This window comes from Nerophis lumbriciformis, linkage group LG30 (assembly GCF_033978685.3).
Source record: "Nerophis lumbriciformis linkage group LG30, RoL_Nlum_v2.1, whole genome shotgun sequence".
Classification (NCBI taxonomy): domain Eukaryota; kingdom Metazoa; phylum Chordata; class Actinopteri; order Syngnathiformes; family Syngnathidae; genus Nerophis; species Nerophis lumbriciformis.
This window is the reverse complement of record NC_084577.2, coordinates 27,667,587-27,685,086: the sequence shown is the minus strand read 5'-3', so window position 1 is coordinate 27,685,086 and position 17,500 is coordinate 27,667,587. Positions and strand designations below refer to the sequence as shown.

Genomic DNA, 17,500 nt, shown 5'->3' with positions numbered 1-17,500 from the left:
ATTACTGTGGCAACTGGGTGTCGCCGAGAAAACAATTGCCACTCCACTTCACTTTAAAGACAGCATAAGTCATGGATGTCCAAACTTTTTCCACCAAGGGTCGCATATTGAAAATGTAAAACATGCAAAAAAATTTATTTATTTTTAATAAACTATACATAATTATTTTATTATTGTTATAACTTTGTGTCACCTTTGTATTATAGGTGAGAAATAATATAATTATTAATTATTATCACAATTGATGTTTTTCCCCATTAAATTAGTTGTTTTTGCCCATTTTTTCGTACTTTTTTTACCGTTTTCTCATTTTAATGTATAATAAATAGGATAGTGTGTTTCATAGCTCACTTGATCAAACTTTCTCTAACATTGCACACTACTAAATGATACACGTACCTGCTGATATCACATCGGCTCAGTGTCGGTATCAAATTAGAAGTGAAAAAGTTGTTGTTGTTTTTTTAATGTCGTACTATAAATTTTGTGTTTCAACCCGATGCACTTTTGTTTTTTTTTCTTGCAGGCCGTCAGCGTGGGAAAACACATCAAAGGCTACCATTACATCGTCGCAAACCTGGTAAGACCTCTTGTTCGCCTGTAAAAGTCTGTAAAAGAAAAAGCTCATCTCAGGGCCGGGAGATAAAACGATATCAGTATATATCGTGACAGACACATAATTGATATCAATAAAAAAAACTCTGATAACCTCAACGCCCTGACTGCGCCTAGAAATTCTGTCCATAAAAGTTGTAAACAGAATCGGTGACAAAGTGCGGCCCTGGCGGAGTCCAACCCTCACTGGAAACGGGTCCGACTTACTGCCGGCAATGCGGAACAAACTTTGATACTAATCATACAGGGGGCGGACCGCCACAATCAGGCGGTCCGATATCCTATACTCTCTGAGCACTCTCCACAGGACTTCCCAATGGACACGGTTGAATGCCTTCTCCAAGTCCACAAAACACATGTAGACTGGTTGGGAAAACTCCCATGCACCCTCAAGGACCCTGCCGAGAGTAAAGAGTTGGTCCACAGTTCCACGACAAGGACGAAAACCACACTGCTTCTCCTGAATCCGAGGTTCGATCATCCGACGTAGCCTCCTCTCCAGTACACCTGAATAGACCTTACCGGGAAGGCTGAGAAGTGTGATCTCACCCCGGTCTGCCAATCCAGAGGTACCGCCCCAGATGTCCACGCAATGCTGCAGAGTTTTGTCAACCAAGACAGCCCCACAGCATCCAGAGCCTTAAGGAACTCGAGGGAAATCCCTACAACTGAGGAGCTTCTTAACTACCTCGGCAACTTCAGTCCCAGAAATAGGAGAGCCCTCCGTGGAGTCCCCGAGGCACTGATTCCTCACTGGAAGACATGTAGGTGGGATAGAGGAGTTCGTCAAAGTATTCATTCCACCGATCCACAACATCTCCAGTGGAAGATAGCAGCACACCCTCCTCACCATACACAATGTTGACAGTGCACTGCTCCCCCCTCCCGAGGCAGCGGATGGTGGTCCAGAATTGCTTCGAAGCCATCTGGAAGTCGTTCTCCATGGCTTCTCAGAACTCCTCCCATGTCCCAGTTTTTACCTCTGCAACTGCCAAAGCCGCACACGCCTTGGCCTGTCGGTACCCGTCCACAGCCAAAAGAACCCATTAGGACTCCTTCTTCAGCTTGACGGCATCCCTCACTGTTGGTGTCCACCAGCGGGTTCTGGGATTACCGCCACGGCAGGCACCGACCACCTTGCGGCCACAGCTCCGATCGGCTGCCTCGACAATACAGGCGCGGAACATGGTCCATTCGGACTCAATATCCAGCGCCTCCCTACTAACATGTTGAAGGATCTTAATTGAAAACTCTCTCTGATGAGAGACTCTGTCAGACATTCCCAGCAGACCCTCACTACACGTTTGGACCTGCCAGGTCTGTCCGGCATCCTCCCCCACCATCGGAGCCAACTCACCAGTGACCGGTTAAAAGCCTTGCCCCTCTCTTCACCCGAGTGTCCAAAACATGAGACCGCAAATCCGATGAGACAACCACTGTGGCCTAGTGTCTCCTAGTGCCAAGTGCACATATGGACACCCTTATACTTGAACAGTGAGCTTGTCATGGACAATCTGTGACGAGCAAAGGCCAATAACAAAACACCACTCTGGTTTTTCTCCAGGTCTCACTGTTGCTGCCAACGTTGAGTGTTGAAGTCCCCCGGTAGAACAAGGGAATCACCAAAGGGACCACTCTCTAGACTCCCTCTAGAGACTCCAAAAAGCTTATCTTTGTATCTCCAAATATGATCTGATTCATCCATGAGTGCGATTGCACATTTTATGACCTGATTCGGTCCTACGAAGAACGCAGATGTGAAAGAGTCGTTTGAGGCGACGCTTCATCTTTGATCTCTCAGACATTCCCGCCGGGACGAAAAGGCGGAGAAGACGAGGTCGTTCTGCAATTCCTTTTCATCAGTGAAGGATCAGACTCGCACGTTTCTACTTCGCACTCTGGCTGCTTTCCCAATGAATCACTTTGAGACCATGCAGCTTCATGCCGACTCAACTCTGCATGAAGCTCCACGTGATTTGTCGGAACTAAGTACTGCTAATAGTCCGGTCAACCGGGAGGGTTCGTACTTGTCTCGCAAATGAAGCGTAAAAGCGTTGTTGTTTGTTTCAAAAAGGGATTCAAGGACATTTCTCTGGAGAGGTTCATGCATGGCGGGGCCAACGTGACGGGTTTCCAGCTGGTGGACTTCAGCAAGCCCATCGTCATCAAACTGATGCAGCGTTGGAACAAACTGGATCAGAGAGAATATCCTGGATCAGAAAGTCCGCCCAAGGTAAGACCTGGCCATTAAAAAAAATATTCATTGGAGACTTGGAGGAGCAGAACAAAGCTTTGTTTTGGGAAAGTCACTAGGAATAAAAGAAGTATGAAATATATATATATACATTTTCTACCGCTTGTCCCTTTCGGGGTCGCGGGGGGTGCATTCCGGCGGAAGGCAGGGTACACCCTGGACAAGTCATATGTAAATATAATCGATTGTTCATAGTTAACTCAAAAATAACACAATTTATCGCAATTGGATAAAGTTTTTCATCATTAATAAGTGCACCCTAGACAGATCATTTTCAAGTTTTAACACCACGAATAGACAATTAATTAGCTTTAGTAAAATGTGTTTTAAACAGTATGCTCTTTCAAACAGCTCAACACAGATTGCCAGATCTTGTAATTTTGTAGAAATATATTATATTTATATGTATTATTATGATAAAGTTGAAAAAAGAAATCAATTCTATAAAATAGTTTTTTTTTAGAGAATAAAAACGATCCTACTTTACTTTTTGAAAGTTCATAAAGTTTTAACATTTTCAATAAAGTTTTAGACAAAAGTCTTTATTTTTTTAGAATAAATTTGTGATGTTAAGAGAATAAAGTCGCAATATTTGAAATAAGTCGATTTTTTAAAGTTAAATTCTAATGATAATAAAGTTATCTTTAAATTAAAGTCTTTTAAGAAGTTACATAAGATTACTAGAATGTTTTAAAAATAGTTTAAGAAGTTTTAAGTAGTATACATTATTATAATAAATTAGACATAATAAACTAATTCTATAAAATAGTTGTGTATTTTTTTTAGAAAATAAAAACGATTCTACTTTATTTTTTTGAAAGGTCATAAAGTTACAAGAAGTTTTAATATTTTCAGTAAAGTTGTATATATTTTTAGACAAAAAGTCCCAATTTTGCAATGGAATATTTTTTTTTAGAATAAAGTTGTGATGTTAAGAGAATAGGCCCTGCAATGAGGTGGCGACTTGTCCAGGGTGTACCCCGCCTTCCGCCCGATTGTAGCTGAGATAGGCTCCAGCGCCCCCCGCGACCCCGAAGGGAATAAGCGGTAGAAAATGGATGGGATGGATGTATTCTTGCTGTAGGAGCACTTGCATTCAGAGGAGGAGCTACACTTCCATGTTTAGATAGCAGTTTCACAAATTAACAACACAAAATACGGATTGTTACGCTCATGCTTTTATTGTCGAAGATGTTTGGTAATGCAATCTGTGATATTTCTTCATGAGTAAATGCTTCTAATATTCTGTACATTACATGTTGTACAAGTTAATGGTCTTACGAAACGTCTTTGACAAAGCATGGTCCTAATGTAAGACATTTTTATTTTGTCTATGTTGCTAAACCGGATGTATAGCGTTGCGCTTTTATTTTGAAGCCGTAAAAATTATTGGTTCGAGAAAGTGTCTTGACATGTTTTGATGTCGGACCTGACAGTTTGCAGTAAAGAAGTCCCCTTTCGACTTCCTGTTGAGCTTTCATGCCATCTTACTAAATGTATATGTATGTATATATATATATATATATATATATACAGTATATGTATATGTATATGTATATATTTAGGGCTCGCATGGCCCATTGCATAAGGACTCCCAAAGGGAGTCCTTATGCAATGGGACATAAGGACCTATTGAATTTGTAAGGTTTTATTATTATTATACCGGCCGCCTCTTTGAGCACTAATTTGACCCACTTAACATGCTTCAAAACTCACCATATTTGACCCACACATCAGGACCTGCGAAAATTGTCTTTTAATGAAAAAACCGAACCCCAAAACTCAAAATTGCGCTCTAGCGCCCCCTAGGAAAAAAAAAACTAGACTGCTTGTAACTCCCACTAGGAAGGTCGGAAAGACATGAAACAAAATTCTCTATGTAGGTCTGACTTAGACCTAGATTTCATAATCGTACATCCTTGGGCAGAAATCAACAGGAAGTTGGCAATTCCCCCTTCAAGACAAAAAAGTACTAAAAACAGTCACTTTTGCCTATTTGAGCTGTATTTTCACCCTCTTAACATGCTTCAAAACTCACCGAACTGAACACACACATCAGGACTGGCAAAAATTGCGATCTAATAAAAAAACCTAACCCCAAATCTCAAAATTGCACTCTAGCGCAATTTTGAATAAAACGCTGAAAAAACTGCTCCTCGGAAGAAAAAAATGACTAGACTGCCTGTAACTCCCACTGGGAAGGTCGGAGAGACATGAAACAAAAACCTCTATGTAGGTCAAACTTAGACCTACATTTCATAGATTGACAACCCCAGCAAAAATCAACAGGAAGTTTGCTATTCCCCCTTCAAAACAAATTTTTTGTAAAAACCGGTCACCTTCCTTCAAAAACTATCTCCTCTGAGTGCGTTTGTCGTTTCGGCTTCAAACTAACACAGGAGAGAGATTGAACCCTTGCGTATAAACGTACAGAACAACGTTTTTCTAACTGCTCCGGTTTTGATTTTATGACCCTTCAAAGAACCACTGCGCTGCTGTTTTTTTAAGATGGCTGCTTAAAAGCAGGAAGCACCAACGTGCCCACACAATGCAGACAAGGTAGGTACACTAGACAAAAGTACTGGGACACTTATGACTACCACCGGACAAAAGTATTGGGACACTTATGACTACCACCGGACAAAAGTATTGGGACACTTAGGACGACAACTGGGCAAAAGTATTGGGACACTTGGGACTACAACTTGACAAAAGTATTGGGAAACTTAGGACTACCACTGAACAAAAGTATTGGGACACGTACACTGGACCAAAGTATTGGGACACTTACGCCGAAAACTGGACAAAAGTATTGGGACATTTGGGACTAAAACTTGACAAAGGTATTGGGACACTTAGGACTAGCACCTGCCAAATATGCGGGCCCGACCAATGCTGCTTGCAGCTTTAATTATATATGTATACATATAGAGAGAGATGTATATAAGTGTATATATGTATGTAGATGTATATACATGTAAATATGTATATATATGTATATAGTGTGTGTGTGTATATATACATGCATATATGTGTGTGTGTATGTGTATATATATATATATGGGGGATGAGGGCAAGTATGTGTGGGTGTCCTCTCCTCTCTAAGTCTAAATCCACAGCAAATCCCTCTTCCTTTACTGGCTGCTTTGTTTGCTTTTGTGGACCCATATTGAGTAAGCAAAACAAAACAGCGAGGAAAGGACAACACGGTGAAGCACTGAGAAGTGGCGACCGAGGAATGGACTGCGTAAACAGGATGTGATGTATGGGGGCTCCGCTCACCCTCCAAAATGGCCTTTGCCCCGTGTATACTGTACTGCACAGGAAGTGATGTCTTCAAAATAGCAGCGCCCCTGATGCTTCCAACGTCCTTGTTCAAACATTGGGACTGAGAGAGTGAAGTTTTTATCTGATCCAGGGTGGTCTGAGGGGATCCGAGAAGGATTCCAAAACCAACATGCAGGTTTTGTCGCAGATTATCTCTCTCTTCCCTCTCCCTTGGTCCCAGCTGTTCCTGCTTCTTTGTCTTTGGATTTGCATACAATTGCAGAGTGTGACTTCTTATATGAAACGGCAGACAGTGTTCCACTATCTCGCGCGGCAGTTTCAGTCTTTGTCCTCGTCTTGCCTTCGGCGCCCGGCATCGATCCGACTGAGCTGCAGTTTCCACTTATCCATATTGTGTCAAAAACCCCCAGAAAATGGAGTGAGTTGTCTGAGTAGCTCTCAAATAAACAAATGTTTTGACCTTCAGTCCGTATTGATGATGATATCTTTCTGTAATGGCGTGTCGTCCTTCACCCGAGACCTGGTGTTAATTGGCTCATCAGCGGGTCCACCTTTGTGGGATGACTCCTTATTAGCCGCATTAATTCCCCTCAACAATCAACACGACATTTAGTATCTTAATGGAGCGATCGTTATGCACCTTTATGATGAACAGACACAATTATCACCCGTGCAGATGCGCAAAGTCAACAACATTCCGTGTTCCCGTCCACAGACTTGGAATAGACTGAAACCACAAGGGTGTGTTAATCAGTCCCTCCAGGAATGTGCCATGTCGACCAATCCTGGTGAATTACGGCTTGCAACTTTGTCCGATTCCTGCAACTTCCTTGCGCATTTTTTGCCAATCAGCCTCGTTTTTGACGTGGAAATCAGCTCAATTTTTTGTTTCATCTGACCACAGAACTTTCCTCCAGAAGGTCTTATCTTTGTCAATCAATCAATCAATGTTTACTTATATAGCCCTAAATCACAAGTGTCTCAAAGGGCTGCACAAGCCACAATGACATCCTCGGTTCAGATCCCACATCAGGGCAAGGAAAAACTCAACCCAATGCAATGAACGTTGAGTGGATCGAGTGCAGTCCATAGTGGATCTAACATAATATTGTGAGAGTCCAGTCCATAGTGGATCGAACATAATAGTGAGAGTCCAGTCCATAGTGGATCGAACATAGTAGTGTGAGAGTCCAGTCCATAGTGGATCTAACATAATATTGTGAGTCCAGTCCATAATGGGTCTAACATAATAGTGAGAGTCCAGTTCATAGTGGATCGAACATAATAGTGAGAGTGCAGTCCATAGTGGATCCAACATAATAGTGAGAGTCCAGTCCATAGTGGATCTAACATAATAGTGGGAGTCCAGTCCATAGGGGATCTAACATAATAGTGTGAGAGTCCAGTCCATAGTGGATCTAACATAATAGTGAGAGTGCAGTCCATAGTGGATCTAACATAATAGTGTGAGAGTCCAGTCCATAGTGGATCTAACATAATAGTGGGAGTCCAGTCCATAGTGGATCTAACATAATAGTGGCAGTCCAGTCCAAAGTGGATCTAACATAATAGTGTGAGAGTCCAGTTCATAGTGGATCTAACATAATAGTGTGAGAGTCCAGTCCATAGTGGATCGAACATAATAGTGTGAGAGTCCAGTCCATAGTGGATCTAACATAATAGTGAGAGTCCAGTCCATAGTGGATCGAACATAATAGTGTGAGAGTCCACTCCATAGTGGATCTAACATAATAGTGAGAGTCCAGTCCATAGTGGATCGAACATAATAGTGTGAGAGTCCAGTCCATAGTGGATCTAACATAATAGTGAGAGTCCAGTTCATAGTGGATCTAACATAATAGTGTGAGAGTCCAGTCCATAGTGGATCTAACATAATATTGTGAGTCCAGTCCATAGTGGATCTAACATAATATTGTGAGTCCAGTCCATAGTGGATCTAACATAATAGTGTGAGAGTCCAGTCCATAGTGGATCGAACATAATAGTGAGAGTCCAGTCCATAGTGGATCTAACATAATAGTGGGAGTCCAGTCCATAGTGGATCTAACATAATAGTGTGAGAGTCCAGTCCATAGTGGATATAACATAATAGTGTGAGAGTCCAGTCCATAGTGGATATAACATAATAGTGTGAGAGTACAGTCCATAGTGGATCTAACATAATAGTGGGAGTCCAGTCCATAGGGGATCTAACATAGTAGTGTGAGAGTCCAGTCCATAGTGGAGCTAACATAATAGTGGGAGTCCAGTCCATAGTGGATCTAACATAATAGTGAGAGTCCAGTCCATAGTGGATCCAACATAATAGTGGGAGTCCAGTCCATAGTAGATCTAACATAATAGTGTGGAAGTCCAGTCCGTAGTGGATCTAACATAATATTGTGAGAGTCCAGTCCATAGTGGATCTAACATAATAGTGTGAGAGTCCAGTCCATAGTGGATCTAACATAATAGTGTGAGAGTCCAGTCCATAGTGGATCTAAAATAATAGTGGAAGTCCAGTCCATAGTGGATCTAACATAATATTGTGAGAGTCCAGTCCATAGTGGATCTAACATAATACTGAGAGTCCAGTCCATAGTGGATCTAACATAATATTGTGAGAGTCCAGTCCATAGTGGATCTAACATAAAAGTGTGAGAGTTCAGTCCATAGTGGATCTAACATAATAGTTAGAGTCCAGTCCATAGTGGATCTAACATAATAGTGAGAGTCCAGTCCATAGTGGATCTAACATAAAATTGTGAGAGTTCAGTCCATAGTGGATCTAACATAATAGTGAGAGTCCAGTCCATAGTGGATCTAACATAATATTGTGAGAGTCCAGTCCATAGTGGATCTAACATAATATTGTGAGAGTCCAGTCCATAGTGGATCTAAGATAATAGTGAGAGTCCAGTCCATAGTGGATCGAACATAATAGTGTGAGAGTCCAGTCCATAGTGGATCCAACATAATATTGTGAGTCCAGTCCATAGTGGATCTAACATAATAGTGAGAGTCCAGTCCATAGTGGATCTTACATAATAGTGGGAGTCCAGTCCATAGTGGATCTAACATAATAGTGGGAGTCCAGTCCATAGTGGATCTAACATAATAGTGAGAGTCCAGTCCATAGTGGATCTAACATAATAGTGGGAGTCCAGTCCATAGTGGATCAAACATAATAGTGAGAGTCCAGTCCATAGTGGATCTAACATAATATTGTGAGAGTCCAGTCCATAGTGGATCTAACATAATATTGTGAGTCCAGTCCATAGTGGATCTAACATAATAGTGAGAGTCCAGTCCAAAGTGGATCTAACATAATATTGTGAGAGTCCAGTCCATAGTGGATCTAACATAATAGTGTGAGAGTCCAGTCCAAAGTGGATCCAACATAATATTTTGAGTCCAGTCCATAGTGGATCTAACATAATAGTGTGAGAGTCCAGTCCATAGTGGATCTAACATAATAGTGGGAGTCCAGTCCATAGTGGATCTAACATAATATTGTGAGTCCAGTCCATAGTGGATCTAACATAATAGTGTGAGAGTCCAGTCCATAGTGGATCTAACATAATAGTGGGAGTCCAGTCCATAGTGGATCTAACATAATAGTGTGAGAGTCCAGTCCATAGTGGATCTAACATAATAGTGGGAGTCCAGTCCATAGTGGATCTAACATAATAGTGAGAGTCCAGTCCATAGTGGATCTAACATAATAGTGAGAGTCCAGTCCATAGTGGATCTAACATAATAGTGTGAGAGTCCAGTCCAAAGTGTATCCAACATAATATTGTGAGTCCAGTCCATAGTGGATCTAACATAATAGTGAGAGTCCAGTCCATAGTGGATCTAACATAATAGTGTGAGAGTCCAGTCCATAGTGGATCCAACATAATAGTGAGAGTCCAGTCCATAGTGGATCTAACATAATAGTGAGAGTCCAGTCCATAGTGGGGCCAGCAGGAGACCATCCCGAGCGGAGACAGGTCAGCAGCGCAGAGACGTCCCCAACCGATGCACAGACGAGCGGTCCACCCCGGGTCCCGACTTTGGACAGCCAGTGCTTCAGGCCCCCCCTCCACGAAGGAGAGGAGGGAAGAGCAGAAAAGAAACGGCAGATCAACTGGTCTAAAAAGGGGGGTCTATTTAAAGGCTAGAGTATACAAAAGAGTTTTAAGATGGGACTTAAATGCTTCTACCGTCCATGTGATGTCAGATGAAACAATACCCAGCAATATGTTTTGGAGGAGAAAAGGTGAGGCCTTTAAATCCCAGGAACACCATGCCTCCCGTCAAGCATGGCGGTGGTAGTATTATGCTCTGGGCCATGTTTTGCTGCCAATGGAACTTTTCAGTAGACACATAATAAATTCATAAAAGAACCAAACTTTTTTGTGACGAACAAATATGTGCTCCAATCACAAAAAAGTAAGAGTTGTAGAAATGATTGGAAACTTGTGCCTCGCTGTTGCCCCCTGCAGGGTAGCGGGAGTACTGCACACATGATCAACCCTAGTTTGAATGGCGTCATCAAGCCTACTCGGGCCAGACGTGGCCCGCGGACCGCCTAGTTGACTAGTTCTGGCATAGAGAGTGGCTTTTTTTTTTTTGCTTTTAGCCGTCAGTCAAAAGGTCTTTACCCTTTACTTCTCCCCCTGCTGTGCCCTGAAATGAGTTCTGATGCTCATGGTGATTTTCCTGGAATGTAATCAAAACGGCAAAGAAATAAATCCGCCTCGACTCGAATAATTTCCGTCGCATATAAAATGCAGCGAGTGTTGGTTTTTTTCCTTCGCCCTCACCTAATGTCGCCCTAAAATGCTGGGTGCATGATGCCAACACAGAGGGGCTTGCATCAGCTGGTGCATCAGGGACATAATGGACGCTTCGAAACGCTCCCAAGTTTGCCCCCGTCAGAGCCGCTTTATTAATTAAATAGGCGTCGCCAAATGTTATTTTTCTCCATTTCATTTTTACGATCTCATTGGAGAGGACAGATTAATGAACGAGCGCCGTGTTTTTGCAAAGTGTAATTAACCCCGCCTCCGCCGTATTAGGTTGCAAAGGGCAGGTTGTTTGGAAGAGACTCCGACTCACTCACATCACATTTGTCTTCACTTCTGTGATGAACACAAACAAACAGCATTTTTTGTCATGTGCGTATTGCTGCCATCTTGACGTTAAATCAATAAACCAAAATATTACTCCGACATGAGCGGACACAAGTAGGACTGGTGTAACGTGTACATGGACAAGAAGAAAACCTCGTTAGTCACAAACTTCCTTCGTCTTGTGCGTCATTTATGCTTTTCTTCTCATTGTTATGAATATTACAGCTGAATGTTGTGCTTTTGACAGTTGCTGTCATGCAGAACAACGCATTATTGTCATCGATGTTTTGGAAAAATTATCACTTTTAAGTCAGCCCTTCCATTTACCACAGTTTGTCCTTATTTTCCATGCAATCCCAGCAGGCACAAGACATTGATGCAACGTTGATTAAATGTACAAGTCCTTTAAAACTGACTTTGAAACAACGTTGCAAATTAGTTGTATTTGTAAACTGAGACAACGTTGGTGTCCAATGTAGGCTCCATGTTGTTGGTTGGAAAATGACCAAATTTCAATGATCAAATCAACGTCAGAACCCAACATTGATTGAACGTTGTCAAAAAGCATGTTGTTTCAACGTTGTATTTGTGTTGTAGAATATTGGTTGGGAAATGACCAAATTTCAATGATCAAATCAATGTCAGAACCCAACTTTGATTAAACGTCGTCACAAAGCATGTTGTTCAACGTTGTGTTTGAGTACCAGGATATTGGTTGGGAAATGACCAAAATTCAATGGTTAAATCAACGTCAGAACCCAACATTGATTAAATGTTGTCAAAAAGCATGTTGTTTCAACGTTTTGTATGTGTTGTCAAATATTTGTTGGAAAATGACCAAATTTCAATGGTCAAATCAACGTCACAACCTGACATTAATTTAACGTCATCAAAAAGCATGTTGTTTCAATGTTGTATTTGTGTTGTAGAATATTGGTTGGAAAATGACCAAAATTCAATGGTCAAATCAACGTCAGAACCCAACATTGAATAAATGTCGTCAAAAAGCATGTTGTTTCAGCGTGGTATTTGTGTTGCAGAATATTTATTGAGAAATTTCCAAATTTCAATGGTCAAATTAGAGTCAGAACCTGTCATTGAATAAATGTTGTCGAAAAGCATGTTGTTTAAACGTTTTGTTCATGTTGTCGAGTATTGGTTGGGAAATGACCAAATTTCAATGATCAAATCAACGTCAGAACCCAACATTGATTGAACGTTGTCAAAAAGCATGTTGTTTCAACGTTGTAGTTGTGTTGTAGAATATTGGTTGGTATATGACCAAATTTCAATGATCAAATCAACGTCAGAACCCAACATTGATTGAACGTTGTCAAAAAGCATGTTGTTTCAACGTTGTATTTGTGTTGTAGAATATTTGTTGGAAAATGACCAAATTTCAATGGTCAAATCAACGTCACAACCTGACATTGATTTAACGTCATCAAAAAACATGTTGTTTCAATGTTGTATTTGTGTTGTAGAATATTGGTTGAGAAATGACCAAATTTCAATGGTCAAATTAACGTCAGAACCTGTCATTGAATAAATGTTGTCGAAAAGCATGTTGTCTCAACGTTTTGTTCATGTTGTCGAGTATTGGTTGGGAAATGACCAAATTTCAATGATCAAATCAACGTCAGAACCCAACATTGATTGAACGTTGTCAAAAAGCATGTTGTTTCAACGTTGTATTTGTGTTGTAGAATATTGGTTGGTATATGACCAAATTTCAATGATCAAATCAATGTCAGAACCCGACATTGATTAAACTTTGTCAAACAGCATGTTGTTTCAACGTTGTGTTCAAACACAAACACACAATATCCTGGTACTCAAGTACCAGGATATTGGTAGGGAAATGACCAAATTTCAATGGTCAAATCAACGTCAGAACCCAACATTGATTAATCGTCGTCAAAAAGCATGTTGTTTCAACGTTGTATTTGTGTTGTAGAATATTGGTTGGAAAATGACCAAAATTCAAAAGTCAAATCAATGTCAGAACCCGACATTGATTAATCGCCGTCAAAAAGCATGTTTCAATGTATTTGTGTTGTAGAATATTGGTTGGGAAATTACCAAATTTCACTGGTCAAATCAACGTCAGAACCCCAACATTGATTAAATGTCGTCAAAAAGCATGTTGTTTCAACGTTGTATTTGAGTACCAGGATATTGGTTGGAAAATAACCAAATTTCAATGATTAAATCAACGTCAGAAGCCAAAATTGATTAAATGTCGTCAAAATCATGTTGTTTCAATGTTGTATTTGTGTTGTAGAATATTGGTTGGGAAATGACCAAAATTCAATGGTCAAGTCACATTGACTGTGTGTCGCTTTTAAAAGTGCTCCCCTCTGGTCAACATATGAAATAACAAGTGTGTGTAAGAAATTGAAATGCGCCCCCTTTGGCGAAAATTAATTAAAAAAATAAATAAAATATGTATGTAGGGACATACTGTAATAACTTGAAGTAAATAATGAAGATTAAAAACCAAACAAAAAATTGTTAACTAAAAGCAGTCTTTTTCTTACAATGTGTCGACTGTTTTCTTATAAAATTGGCAACAATTTCTCATATTCTTTCTGTTTCTGTAATATTGCAATATTTTCTCGTAAAATGATTACTTTTTTATGTAAAATTATTACTTTTTAATGCAAAATGGTGACATTTGTCATATAAAATTCTGACTTGTATCACAAAATTGCCAATTTTTTTGTAGTTCTTGTAAAATCATGACTTTTCTTTTTGTATAAATATGACTTATGTCATCATTTTGCCAAGTAAAATTCCAATTATTATTATAACATTGCCAACATTTGAAAGTTTTCTCATAAAATGGTATACTTTTGTCGAGTAAAATTACGACCCTTTTCACAAAATTGCCAAATTGTAAGCTTTTCTTTTAAAAATTGCGACTGTTGTTGAATAAAATTCCAACTTTTATCATAATATTGCACAAATGTTCAGTTTTTATTGTCAAATTTTGACTTGCGTTGAGTAAAATGACAACTTTTATTATAATACTGCCAAAATTCAAAGTTTTTCTTGTGAAATTGTGACCTTTTCCTTGTGAAATTCCAACTAATTTTTTCACAACAAGCTTTTTTTATATTTGCAAAGTGACAACTTTTATTATAATACTGCCCAAATTCGAAGTTTTTCTTGTGAAATTGTGACCTTTTTCTTGTGAAATTCCAACTCATTTTTTCACAACAAGCTTTTTTTAATATTTGCAAAGTGACAACTTTTATTATAATACTGCCAAAATTCGAAGTTTTTCTTGTGAAATTGTGACCTTTTCCTTGTGAAATTCCAACTCATCTTTTCACAACAAGCTTTTTTTATATTTGCAAAGTGACAACTTTTATTATAATACTGCCAAAATTCAAAGTTTTTCTTGTGAAATTGTGACCTTTTCCTTGTGAAATTCCAACTAATTTTTTTCACAACAAGCTTTTTTTATATTTGCAAAGTGACAACTTTTATTATAATACTGCCAAAATTCGAAGTTTTTCTTGTGAAATTGTGACCTTTTCCTTGTGAAATTCCAACTCATTTTTTCACAACAAGCTTTTTTTATATTTGCAAAGTGACAACTTTTATTATAATACTGCCAAAATTCAAAGTTTTTCTTGTGAAATTGTGACCTTTTTCTTGTGAAATTCCAACTCATTTTTCACAACAAGCTTTTTTTATATTTGCAAAGTGACAACTTTTATTATAATACTGCCAAAATTCGAAGTTTTTCTTGTGAAATTGTGACCTTTTTCTTGTGAAATTCCAACTCATGTTTCACAACAAGCTTTTTGTATATTTGCAAAGTATGTATATATTATTAATGTTGTAAATACACTTCTTTATATATCTAGAAAGGGTGGTCCTAAAGAGGGAGGCATTTTTCTCGTGTGTGTGTGTGTGTGTGCGTGTGTGTGTGTGTGTGTGTGTGTGTGTGTGTGTGTGTGTGTGTGTGTGTGTGTGTGTGTGTGTGTGTGTGTGTGTGAGACTTCCTCAGCTCACTTCCTTATTACCTCCCATCCAGTTGTTTCTGCTGTGAAGTGACGGCTGCCTGCTGAGTGTGTGAGTGCCCCCCGTGTGGGCTGACTGTGGGGGGGCCACAGCTCCACGAGTGCAATGATGCTCCCTGCTGGGCCGCGCGTTACTTTTAATGAAATTGTCAAATGACCTGTCATGACCAGCGCTACGTTTCCTATACGTCACATCTTCGACATCGCCCCGTTAAAAAAAAAGGATGTTTGCTTGAATTCATGGTCTGAATTTTGTGTTAATGTTCTAAACACAACTCATTTGTGTTATTGATGTAAAAGAAGAACATTTAGCTTATTTGGCGCTATGAAATCAAACACCAGGGGTGTCCAAACTTTTTCCACTGATGGTGGCACACTGAAAAATCAAAGCATGCAAGGGCCATTTTGATATTTTACAATATTTAAATTGTTTTAAACCTTTAGGGTTCCCCTCAAGTTTGCTCCCTGGGACCTAGAAGGGTCTAAGTCACAACATTGCAAAAAATAAGTCTATTTTTATTTTATTTTTTTCAATTCTTAAACCTGTAGATCAGCGGTCCCCAAACTAGCATCCAAAATCCGGCCCGCACACACACACACACACACGAGAAAAATGCCTCCCTCTTTAGGACCACCCTTTCTAGATATATAAAGAAGTGTATTTACAACATTAATAATATATATATACTTTGCAAATATACAAAAAGCTTGTTGTGAAAAATGAGTTGGAATTTCACAAGAAAAAGGTCACAATTTCACAAGAAAAACTTCGAATTTTGGCAGTATTATAATAAAAGTTGTCACTTTGCAAATATAAAAAAAGCTTGTTGTGAAAAAATTAGTTGGAATTTCACAAGAAAAAGGTCACAATTTCACAAGAAAAACTTCGAATTTTGGCAGTATTTTAATAAAAGTTGTCACTTTGCAAATATAAAAAAAGCTTGTTGTGAAAAAAATTAGTTGGAATTTCACAAGGAAAAGGTCACAATTTCACATGAAAAACTTTGAATTTTGGCAGTATTATAATAAAAGTTGTCATTTTACTCAACGCAAGTCAAAATTTGACAAGAAAAACTGAACATTTGTACAATATTATGATGAAAGTTGGAATTTTACTCAATAACAGTCACACTTTTACAAGAAAAGCTTACAATTTTGGCAATTTTGTGAAAAGGGTCGTAATTTTACTCGACAAAAGTATACAATTTTATAAGAAAACTTTCAATGTTGGCGATGTTAAAATAATAATCGGAAATTTACTTGGCAAAAATATGACATAAGTCATATTTATGAAAAAAGAAAAGTCATGATTTTACAAGAAGAACAAAAAAATTGGCAATATTGTGATACAAGTCAAATTGTATATGACAAATGTCACCATTTTGCATTAAAAAGTAATAATTTTACATAAAAAAGTAATCATTTTACGAGAAAATATTGCAATATTACAGAAACAGAAAGAATATGAGAAATTGTTGCCAATTTTATAAGAAAACAGTAATAAAAAAATATTTTTATAATTTTTTTTTAAATTACAATTTTTTAATCTATCCCAGGGGTCCCCAAACTACGGTCTGCGGGCCAGATATATATATATATATATATATATATATAAATCCATTACAAAGCATGATGGAAAAAATGCAAAACACTCTCCACACTTATCCAAGTTTGGCGCATTTTAGCTGCTTGATATTTCTGTCTGTGTTGGCCCTGCTATAAGGTGGCGACTTGTCCAGGGTGTACCCTGCCTTCCACCCGAATGCAGCTGAGATAGGCTCCAGCACCCCCCGCGACCCCGAAAGGGACAAGCGGTAGAAAATGGATGGATGGATGGATGGATAATAATAATAATAATGAATATAATATTTTTTGGTGTAGAATCATATGTGTGTGAATGGCACAATTATATAATAATAATAATAATAAATATATTATTTTTTTATATAATAATAATAATAATAAATATATAATTTTTTTGGTGTACAATTGTATATGTGTGAAGGTTTGGACATTCACACAATAATAATAATAAATAGATGATTTTTTTAAATATATAAAAATAGACTATTTTTTGGTGTATAATCGTATATGTGTGAATGCTTAGACATTCACACAATTATATAATATAATAATAAATAGATGATTTTTGGTGTATAATCGTATATGTGTGAATGCTTGGACATTCA

The 17,500-nt window shown here is 38.6% G+C and overlaps 1 protein-coding gene across 4 annotated transcripts in view; it reads left to right on the top strand.

Moving 5' to 3' along the window:
- The window catches only part of gria4a (glutamate receptor, ionotropic, AMPA 4a), a 417,233-nt gene that overhangs the window by 211,871 nt on the left and 187,862 nt on the right, over nucleotides 1-17,500 (top strand). For all 4 annotated transcript variants that reach the window (XM_061925858.1, XM_061925861.1, XM_061925860.1 and 1 more), the window contains exons 6-7: nucleotides 527-580; nucleotides 2,690-2,848. In XM_061925858.1, coding sequence (XP_061781842.1) covers nucleotides 527-580; nucleotides 2,690-2,848 — 213 coding nt within the window. The remainder of the gene's footprint in view (nucleotides 1-526; nucleotides 581-2,689; nucleotides 2,849-17,500) is intronic.